The following is a 10,640-nucleotide window of genomic DNA, read 5'->3' on the forward strand; positions in this document are numbered from 1 at the left end:
AACAGCGGGGTCGGCGGGAACGGCGGGAGCGGGACCAGCAGGAGGCGGTGGCGGGCGCGGCGGGACCGGCGACGGGCGCTATAACGGTGGCGGCGGGGCCGGGAACAACGATCGGGGTCGTGAACAACGATCGGGGGCGGCGGTGCGGGAGGCGGAACATGGACCGGGACCGGTAACACCGGGCGGGAGCGGGAACAGCCACCGGCACCGGCAACAACAACGGGCGGGAGAGGCTGGATGGCGGCCAGGGTGCGGGAGCGGGCCACCGCCAGGGGCGGAAGCGGATGGCGGACGGGAGGGGGCGAGGAGGGCCGTGCGGGACCGGGTGAGGGACCCCAAGGGGGGCGGCGGGCGGGCTGGAACCCGACCGGGGCCGGTGCGAGCGGCGGGGACAGCGGGGAAAGAAAGCGACCGGGAGCGGGGACAGCGAGCGGCGGCGGCGGCGGCAGTGGCGGCGCGGGGCCGGCAGGGGGCGGCAGTGGCGGGCGGAGGCGGCGGCGCGGCCCGGCCCGCTCAAGATGGCGGTGCGGAAGAAGGACGGCGGCCCCAACGTCAAGTACTACGAGGCCTCGGACACCGTCAGCCAGTTCGACAACGTGCGGCTCTGGCTCGGCAAGAACTACAAGAAGGTAGGTCCGCGGAACAGCGGCGCCGCCGCCCGCCCGCCGCCCCGCCGGGCCCGGCCTGTCACGGCGCCGCCGCCGCCGCCATCGCGCCCCCCCCTCCCCTCAGCGGCCGCGGCGGCCGCGCTGAGCCCCCGGCCCCGCAGTACATCCAGGCCGAGCCCCCCACCAACAAATCGCTGTCGAGCCTGGTGGTGCAGCTGCTGCAGTTCCAGGAGGAGGTGTTCGGCAAGCACGTCAGCAACGCGCCCCTCACCAAGCTGCCGGTGAGAGCCGCGGGGGGACACGGGGGGACACGGGGACACCGCGGCCGGGGCCCCTCGGGGCGTGTGGGGGACACGCGGGGAGCCGGGGACAAGGCTCTGAGCAGGGGATGTGGGGATGGACCCGCGTGGCCCCGGGGTGAAGTGGGGGAGAGCCCCCAAGAACGGGGGACAAAGCCCAGTTTGGGGAGAGCACCCCAAAGGTGTGGGGACAGGACCCAACAGGGCTGGGGACATGGCCCTGGGGGCAGGGACAAGGCTCAGAGAGGGGACAGTGACCCCGAGGTGAGAGGATGGACATTTGTGACTCTGGGGTGAGCTGGGTGAGAGCCCCCAAGAACGGGGGACAAAGCCCAGGTTGAAGAGAGCATCTCAGAGATGTGGGGACAGGACCCAACAGGGCTGGGGACATGGCCCTGGTGGGCAGGGACAAGGCTCAGAGCAGGGGACATGGCCCTGGTGGGCAGGGACAAGGCTCAGAGCAGGAATGGTGTCCCCAAGGTGCAGGGATGGCCCTGGGATGGGGTCCTGGAGGGACTCAGGGAGGAGCCCCAAAGAAGAGGGGACAAAGCCCAGATTGGGGACAGCACCCCAATATCCAGGGAAGGCATCCCAGGACTTAGGATGTCCCCTCAATTCCCAGGGATTTGGGGACATGGCCCTGATGAGCAGGGACAGTGCCCTCAAGGCCTGGGGACAGCACCCCAGTACCCAGGGACAGAGCCCCAGGGATTTGGGGACATGGCCCTGATGAGCAGGGACAGTGCCCTCAAGGCCTGGGGACAGCACCCCAGTACCCAGGGACAGAGCCCCAGGGATTTGGGGACATGGCTCTGAGAGCAGGGCCAGTGCCCTCAAGGCCTGGGGACAGACCCCCATGACCCTGGGACAAGGCCACAGTGACCCATGGGCAGCACCCCAAAAACCTGGGGACAGAGCTCAGTGGGAACGAGGCCCCAGAGCCCCCAAAAAAGGCCCCAAAGGACAGGGGACAAGGTCCTGAGTGGGGACAACACCCAGGGACAAGGTCCCAGTGAGGTGGGGACAGCATCCCAAAAATGCAAGAGCAGCTCCCCAAAAAATGCAGCAGAGCCCCAATGAAAAGGGGACAAGGACAGTGAGGACCAGGGACGAGGTCCTGAGCGAGGACAGTGCCCCAGAGACAGGGTGACAGCCCTGGGGACACATCCCCAGTGTCCCCAAAGACCTGGGGACAAAGCTCTGAGTAGGGACAGCACCCCAGTACCTGGGGACAGCCCTGGGGACAACCCTGGGCAGGGACAGCACCCAAAGCCTCAGGGACGTGGCCCTGGTGACACCGTTCAGCGTTCGGGTGGCTCGGGGACAGCAGCTGACCATGGACAGCAGCCAGTGACAGTGTCCTGGTCAGGGACATGGCCTGGAGTGCTGGGGACAGTGCCGGGGACCCTGGGACACTGTCCTGCTGGGAACTGTCCCCAAGGACCAGGAGACAATGTCCCCACACAGGGACAGAGCCCAGCAGGGACAGCGCCCTGCCAGGAGCAGTGTCCCAAAAGGGGACACCTCAAATCTGGGATGGGGCCTCAGCCAGGGGACACTGCCCCAAGGACCTCAGGACAACCCCCAGAGGACCTGGGGACAAGGTCCCCCACACAGAGACAGAGCCCAGCAGGGACAGAATCCCGAGGGGACACTGCCCCAAGGACCCCAGGACAGCCCCCAAGGACCTGGGGACTGTCCCCACTCAGGGACAGAATCCCAAGGAGCAGGGGACACTGCCCCAAGGACCCCAGGACAGCCCCAAAAGGACCTGGGGACAGTGTCCCACACAGGGACAGGTCCCCAACTGGGGACAGTGCTACAACACTGCAGGGACCCCATTCCCGCTTGGGGACAGAGCCCCAAGGAGGTGGCACCTGGGAGAGGGGATGGGACCCTGACAGGGGGGTGGCATCCAGAGATGGGAATGACAGCCTGGCAAGGGGGTGACACCCACGGCTGGGGATGGGGGACCCTGACAAGGGGGTGGCACCTCATGGTGGGATGGCACCCAGACATGGGGATGGCACCCAGACATAGGGATGGCACCCTAGGGAGGGGATGGCACCCCGTGAGAGGGTGACACCCAGACATGGGGATGTCATCCAGACATGAGAATGGCACCCAGACATGGGAGTGTCACTCAGAGGTAGGGATGTCACCTAAATATAGGGATGGCACCCCAACAAAGACATGAGGATGTCACTCAGAGGGGGGATGTCACCTAAACATGGAGATGCCACCCCAGCAAGGGGATGGCACCCAGACATGGGGATGGCACCTAAACATGGGGATGTCACCTAGGCATGGGGATGTCACCTAGGCATGGGGGTGTCACCCAGGCATGGGGATGTCACCCAGGCATGGGGATGGCACCCAGACAAGGGGATGGCACCCAGACAAGGGGATGTCACCTAAACATGGGGATGGCACCCAGACAAGGGGATGGCACTTAGGCATGGGGTTGTCACCAAAATATGGGGATGTCACCCCAACAAGGGGATGTCACCCCGAGGAGGACATGTCCCCTCAGCAGGGCGCTGTCCCTGTCCCCCTGACCCCTGTCCCGTTGCAGATCAAATGCTTCCTGGATTTCAAGGCGGGGGGAGCCCTGTGCCACATCCTGGCAGCCGCCTATAAATTCAAGAGCGACCAAGGATGGTGAGCACCCACCTGCACCCGTCGGGCTGGGGGTCCTGGGGGGGTCCCTGGGTGGGGGGACAGGGGTGGGGGGACAGGGGTGGGGGTCCCCTCCAGGGGAGGATGCCCGGGGTGGGGCGGTTGCGGGGCCGTCACCTCCAGAGCAGACGGGCGCTGGGACGTGTCCCCCTCTGTCACTGTGGACCCTGATGGGGTCCAGACACGTGTCCCACTCCCCCCCCCCCATCCCCAAATTCCCCAAATTCCCCAAATTTGGGGTGCTGACGAGGAGACCTGAGCTGTGGCTTTCATGAGAGTCGCTCTTTTCTTCCAATAAGGCGGCGTTTCGATTTCCAGAATCCCTCGCGCATGGACCGCAACGTGGAGATGTTCATGACCATCGAGAAATCCCTGGTGCAGGTACGAGCCCCCCACCCTCACCCTCACCCCGGGACCCCCCCCCACCGTGTCCTCCCCCTCCTCAATTCACAGCTCTGCTCCTCCCCTCCCTCCCCAGAACAACTGCCTGGCTCGGCCCAACATCTTCCTGCACCAGGAGATCGAGCCCAAACTGCTGGGGAAGCTCAAGGACATCGTCAAGAGGCACCAGGTGGGTGGCAGTGCCAGGGTGGGGGGCACGGTGGTGGTGGGTGGGTGGGGGGCTCATGCCACTATTTAACCCTGGGTTCATCCCCTGCATGTCACAGGGCACGGTGACTGAGGACAAGAGCAACGCGTCCCACATAGTCTGCCCCGTGCCTGGGAACCTGGAGGAAGGTGGGTGTGGGAGGGGGGCTTGGGGGGGTTTGGGGGGTCAAAGGGGTGCAGAGGAAGATGGGTGCAGGAGGGGGGCTTGGGGGGTCACAGGGGGGTCACAGGGGGCTCTGGGGGGTGCAGAGGAAGGTGGGTGCAGGAGGGGGGTTTGGGGGGTCACAGGGGGGGTCACAGGGGGCTCTGAGGGGGCAGAGGAAGATGGGTGCAGGAGGGGGGTTTGGGGGGTCACAGGGGGCTCTGAGGGGGCAGAGGAAGATGGGTGCAGGAGTGGGGTTTGAGGGGTCATGAGGTGCTCTGGGGGGTCACAGGGGTCTCTGGGGGGTGCAGAGGAGGTGGGTGCAGGAGGGGGGTTTGGGGGGTCACAGGGGGCTCTGAGGGGGCAGAGGAAGATGGGTGCAGGAGTGGGGTTTGAGGGGTCACAGGGGGCTCTGGGGGGGTCACAGGGGGCTCTGAGGGGGCAGAGGAAGATGAGTGCAGGAGGGGAGTTTGGGGGGTCCCGGGGGGCTCTGGGGTGTGCAGGAGGAGGTTTTTGGGGGTCACAGGGGGCTGGAGGATCCCCAGGATCCCTGCTCAGCCCGGCCTGTCCGTGTGTCCCACAGAGGAGTGGGTCCGGCCCGTCATGAAGCGTGACAAGCAGGTGCTGCTGCACTGGGGGTACTACCCCGACAGGTGAGGGGGGGATGAAGATTTCGGGGACCCCCTCTGTCCCCCCCAAATGGCTGTGGGTGCCACGCTGACCCTATCACCCCCTTCCCCCAGCTATGACACCTGGATCCCGGCCAGCGAGATCGAGGCGTCCGTGGAGGATCCGCCGACACCGGAGAAGCCCCGGAAGGTACCGGGGGACCCCCAGGTTTGGGGGGCAGCTGGAGCCCCCCTCCCTGGCCTGACCCAGCCACTCCCCTGGCCGGCAGGTCCATGCCAAGTGGATCCTGGACACGGACACCTTCAACGAGTGGATGAACGAGGAGGATTACGAGGTGACCGACGAGAAGAGCCCCGTCACCCGCAGGAAGAAGATCTCGGCCAAGACACTGACAGACGAGGTCAGAGCCAGCTCAGAGCCCCCTCGGGGAGGGGTCCTGAGGGTCTCAACCTGCTCAGCTGGACCCCCACGGTGCCCCCCAGGTGAACAGCCCCGACTCGGACCGGCGGGACAAGAAGGGGGGCAACTACAAGAAGAGGAAGCGCTCGCCCTCTCCCTCGCCCACCCCCGAGGCCAAGAAGAAGAATGCGAAGAAGGGGTGAGCTGGGGGGGTCTGGGGGGTCTGGGGGTGGGGGAGTTCAGCCCTGGGGTCAGTGGTGATGGGGGTCTCTCCCTTGGCAGACCCTCCACCCCCTATAACAAATCCAAGCGCGGGCACCGCGAGGAGGAGCAGGAGGACCTGACCAAGGACATGGACGAGCCCTCGCCCGTCCCCAACGTGGAGGAGGTGACCCTGCCCAAAACAGGTCAGTGGGGGGGGCAATGGGGGGCAGCACCAGTGAGGGAGGGGTCCCCAGGGTGCTCAGCACCACTTTCTCCCCACAGTCAACACCAAGAAGGACTCGGAGTCGGCGCCAGTCAAGGGGGGCACCATGACAGACCTGGGTGAGTCTGAGGAGCCACAGCAGAGCCCTGGCACCCCTGGCCTGGCAGTGCCCAAACCCACCCCTGTCCTCCCTTCCAGATGAGCAGGAAGATGAGAGCATGGAGACAGCTGGCAAGGTGAGCCCAGGGAAGGTGGTGTTGATGATCACCTGGTTCTCTCTCATTCCTTGTCCCTCTTTTGGGTACAAAACCGCTCTTTTCTGGCCTTCCCCTCACCCCTGGGGCTCCAGCCCGGGCCCTTGGTCTCACCCTGCTGTGGGTGAGGATGATGAAGGGCGCTCAAGGGGTTCCCTTTGCCCATGGGGTGCTGCTCTGTGGGGCAGGACGAGGAGGAGAACGGCACCGGCAGCAAAGGGGAGCAGGCCAAGAACCCCGACCTGCACGAGGACAACGTGACAGAGCAGACCCACCACATCATCATCCCCAGCTACGCTGCCTGGTTCGACTACAACAGGTACAGCCAGCGCTGCTGAGGGCTCCCGAGCCGCCCTTCATCACCTGAGGATGAGGAGGCTGCTCCCAGAGCCCTCCCCGAGCCTCTCCTCCCGCAGCGTCCACGCCATCGAGCGCCGCGCCCTGCCCGAGTTCTTCAACGGCAAAAACAAATCCAAGACCCCCGAAATGTGAGGCCAAACCCCCCTGTCCGTGCCTGCCCGCAGCCCCCCGGGGCCGTGCCCGGTGCTGAGCCCCCCGTGCCCCCCACAGATACCTGGCCTACCGGAACTTCATGATCGACACGTACCGGCTGAACCCGCAGGAGTACCTGACCTCGACGGCCTGCCGGCGCAACCTGGCCGGGGACGTCTGTGCCATCATGCGGTGGGTCCGGCTGGGGGCTGGGCTGGCACCCCCTGGTGCTGCCAGGGGTCTGGTGAACCTGGTGTTTGGGGGTTGGTGTGGCACCCACAGGCTGGCAGGGGTCTGGTGCTGGTCAATGTGGCACCTCTGTGCTGGTGGAGGGTCACCGTGGCACCCTGGTGCTGCCAGGGGTCTGATGAACCTGGTGTTTGGTGGGTTGGTGTGGCACCCACAGGCTGGCAGGGCTCTGGTGCTTTGGGTGTTTGGGGGTTGGTGTGGCACCCACAGGCTGGCAGGGGTCTGGTGCTGGTCAGTGTGGCACCTCTGTGCTGGTGGAGGGTCACTGTGGCACCCTGGTGCTGCCAGGGGTCTGGTGCTTTGGGTGTTTGGGGTTGGTTTGATACCCACAGGCTGGCAGGGGTCTGGTGATTGTGGGGCTGGAGGTCAGCGTGGCACCTCAGTGCTGGTAGAAGGTCACCATGGCACCCTGGTGCTGCCAGGGGTGTGGTGAACCTGGTGTTTGGGGGTTGGTGTGGCACCCACAGGCTGGCAGAGGTCCGGTGCCGGTAGGGTTGGGGGTCAGTGTGGCACCCCTGGGTTGGCAGGGGGTCAGTGTGGCACACTGCTGAGTGGTCAGTGTGGCACCCTGGAGGTGGCAGGGGGTCAGCGTGGCACCCCTGGGTTGGCAGGGGGTCAGCTTGGCACACTGCTGAGTGGTCAGTGTGGCACCCTGGAGGTGGCAAAGGGTCAGTGTGGCACCTCTGTGCTGGTGGAGGGTCAGTGTGGCACCCCTGGGTTGGCAGGGGGTCAGTGTGGCACACTGCTGAGTGGTCAGTGTGGCACCCTGGAGGTGGCAGGGGGTCAGCCTGGCACACTGCTGGAGGGTCAGTGTGGCACCCTGGTGCTGGTGGAGGGTCAGTGTGGCACCTCTGTGCTGGTGGAGGGTCAGTGTGGCACCCCTGGGTTGGCAGGGGGTCAGCTTGGCACGCTGCTGAGTGGTCAGTGTGGCACCCTGGAGGTGGCAGGGGGTCAGCCTGGCACACTGCTGGAGGGTCAGTGTGGCACCTCTGTGCTGGTGGAGGGTCAGTGTGGCACCCCTGGGTTGGCAGGGGGTCAGTGTGGCACACTGCTGAGTGGTCAGTGTGGCACCCTGGAGGTGGCAGGGGGTCAGTGTGGCACCCCTGGGTTGGCAGGGGGTCAGTGTGGCACACTGCTGAGTGGTCAGTGTGGCACCCTGGAGGTGGCAGGGGGTCAGCGTGGCACCCCTGGGTTGGCAGGGGGTCAGTGTGGCACACTGCTGAGTGGTCAGTGTGGCAGCCTGGTGCTGGCAAAGGGTGAGTGTGGCACCCTGGAGGTGGCAGGGGGTCAGTGTGGCACCCCAGGCGTGGCAGGGATCCAGTGCCACTGGGTTTGGCACCATGGGCCTGGCAGGAATCCAGTGCCAGTGGTGTTGGGGGGTGCACACCAAAGGTGTGGCACCCTGGCACTGTCCAGTGCCGTGGGACAGGGTGGCCAGTTGTCACCCTGGCACAGGTGGCTGTGCAGTGCCATGTCACAGGAATGGTCAGTGTCACCCTGGCACTGGCAGGTATCCAGTACCAGGGGCACAGGGGGCTCAGTTGTCACCCTGGCACTGGTGGCTGTCCAGTCCCATGGCACAGGGGTGGTCAGTGTCATACTGGCACTGATGGGGGTCCAGTGCTCTGGCACAGGGGTGGTCAGTGTCCCTCTGGCACTGGTGGCTGTCCAGTGCAGTGGCACAGGGGTGGTCAGTGTCCCTCTGGCACTGGTGGGGGTCCAGTGCCAGTGGCACAGGGGTGGTCAATGTCACCATGGCCCAGGGGTGCTCAGTGTCACACCCCGCTGCCCATGGCCCTCCGGTGGGCTCTGACCCCAGTGCCAGTGGCACAGAGGTGGTCAGTGTCACCCTGGCTCAGGGGTGGTCAGTGTCACCATGGCCCAGGGGTGCTCAGTGTCACACCCCACCCCTCCAGCAGGCTCTGACCCCGGTGCCAGTGGCACAGGGGTGGTCACTGTCACCATGGCACTGGTGGGGGTACAGTGCCATGGCCCAGGGGTGCTTAGTGTCACCCTGGCCCAGTGGTGCTCAGTGTCACACCCCGCTGCCCATGGCCCTCCGGTGGGCTCTGACCCTGGTGCCAGTGGCACAGGGGTGGTCACTGTCACCATGGCACAGGGGTGCTCAGTGTTACCATGGTACAGGGGTGCTCAGTGTCACCATGGCCCAGGGCTGCTCAGTGTCACCCTGGCACTGGTGGGGGTACAGTGCCATGGCACAGGGGTGCTCAGTGTCACCCTGGCCCAGGGGTGCTCAGTGTCACACCCCACTGCCCACGCCCCTCCGGCGGGCTCTGACCCCGGCTCCCCGCAGGGTCCACGCCTTCCTGGAGCAGTGGGGTCTCATCAACTACCAGGTGGACGCCGAGAGCCGGCCCACCCCCATGGGCCCCCCGCCCACCTCGCACTTCCACGTGCTGGCCGACACGCCCTCGGGGCTGGTGCCGCTGCAGCCCAAGACGCCCCAGGTGGGTGCCGGGGGCGGCCGCCCCGCCGAACCGCGACCCCCCCCTGCCGCCCCCCGGTCCCCGCGGGGGCCGGGCGCGGGGTGGGGCGGGGGGTGGGGGATGCACAGCTTCGATCCGTGCCTCAGGGCCGGCAGAGCGACGGCGACGCCAAGACGGGCCGCAAGAGCAAAGAGATGGAGGAGCTGGTCAGCGAGACGGTGAAGGGCAAGCCGGAGCTGGTAGGCGGCTCCTTGGGGGTCCGTGCCCCCCGCCGCTGGCCGAGGAAGGCTCCTTCCCTCCTCCCCCTCGCATGCCGCCCTGCCCCCGGGGAGCAGGGACGCGGGGGGGACACCGTGATGGGGACACGCACCGTGATGGGGACACACACCGTGATGGGGACACACCATGCTGGGGACACACCGTGATGGGGGACACACACCGTGATGGGGTCACAACCGTGATGGGGACACACACCGTGACAAAAAGGCCTCTCCGGGACACCGGGGAGGAGGGGACACGCCGATGTCCTGCCCCGCGGGCCCGGCCCAGCGTGTCCCCTCTCCCCCATCCCGCAGCAGCCCAGCTCGGCCTCGCAGCAGATGCTGAACTTCCCCGACAAGGGCAAGGAGAAGCCGGCGGACATGCAGAACTTCGGGCTCCGCACCGACATGTACACCAAGAAGAACGTGCCCTCCAAGGTGGGTGGGTGGGTGGGTGGGCAACCCCCGGGCCCGGGCCCGGCCCCCCGCCCGCCGCCCCTCACCCCCCGTGTCCCCCCCGCAGAGCAAAGCGGCTGCCAGCGCCACCAGGGAGTGGACGGAGCAGGAGACGCTGCTGCTGCTGGAGGTGCGTGGGGACAGCAGGGGACAGCTGGGGACAGCTGGGGACAGCTGTGGTTGTGGGGACAGCAGGGGGTGTGGGGACAGCAGGGGGTGTGTGGGGACAGCAGGGAATGTGGGGACAGGGAAATGGAGACAGGGGACTTGGGGACAACAGGGGATGTGGGGGACCTGAGGGGGTGTGGGGACGGGGGATGGGACAGGGGATGTGGGGACAGCAGGGGATGTAGGGGACCTGAGGGGGTGTGGGGACAGGGGACATGGGGATAGGGGATGTGGGGACTCAAAGGGAAGTGGGGACCTGAGGGGACTTGGGGACAGGGAAATGGGAACAGGATATGGGGACCCAAGAGGACATGGGGAAAACATGGGATGTGGGGACAGGGGATATGGGGACAGGGAATGTAGGGAGAGGGGACATAGGGACAGAGGATGTGGGGACAGGGAAATGGGGACAGGGAAATGGGGAGAGGGGATGTGGGGACAGGGATGTGGGGACAGGGGAAGTAGGGACTGGGGACGTAGGGACAGAGGATGTGGGGCTGGGATGTGGGGACAGGGGACAC

At 66.3% G+C, this 10,640-nt stretch overlaps 1 protein-coding gene across 1 annotated transcript; it reads left to right on the forward strand.

Annotated features, from left to right (window-relative positions):
- Positions 1 to 461: 461 nt before the first annotated feature.
- On the forward strand, positions 462 to 10,379 carry SMARCC2 (SWI/SNF related, matrix associated, actin dependent regulator of chromatin subfamily c member 2). The gene is made up of 21 exons (XM_050984807.1): positions 462 to 629; positions 770 to 889; positions 3,483 to 3,568; positions 3,886 to 3,967; positions 4,065 to 4,157; positions 4,255 to 4,324; positions 4,921 to 4,990; positions 5,081 to 5,156; positions 5,236 to 5,367; positions 5,450 to 5,565; positions 5,649 to 5,773; positions 5,853 to 5,912; positions 5,992 to 6,029; positions 6,236 to 6,366; positions 6,464 to 6,535; positions 6,618 to 6,731; positions 9,103 to 9,256; positions 9,382 to 9,474; positions 9,811 to 9,933; positions 10,019 to 10,085; positions 10,330 to 10,379. Exons 1-21 carry the CDS (start codon positions 519 to 521, stop codon positions 10,377 to 10,379), a joined length of 1,983 nt encoding a protein of 660 aa, XP_050840764.1. The 5' UTR covers positions 462 to 518.
- The last annotated feature ends 261 nt before the right edge of the window (positions 10,380 to 10,640 follow it).

The sequence above is a fragment of the Serinus canaria genome, chromosome 25, assembly GCF_022539315.1.
Source record: "Serinus canaria isolate serCan28SL12 chromosome 25, serCan2020, whole genome shotgun sequence".
Classification (NCBI taxonomy): Eukaryota; Metazoa; Chordata; class Aves; order Passeriformes; family Fringillidae; genus Serinus; species Serinus canaria.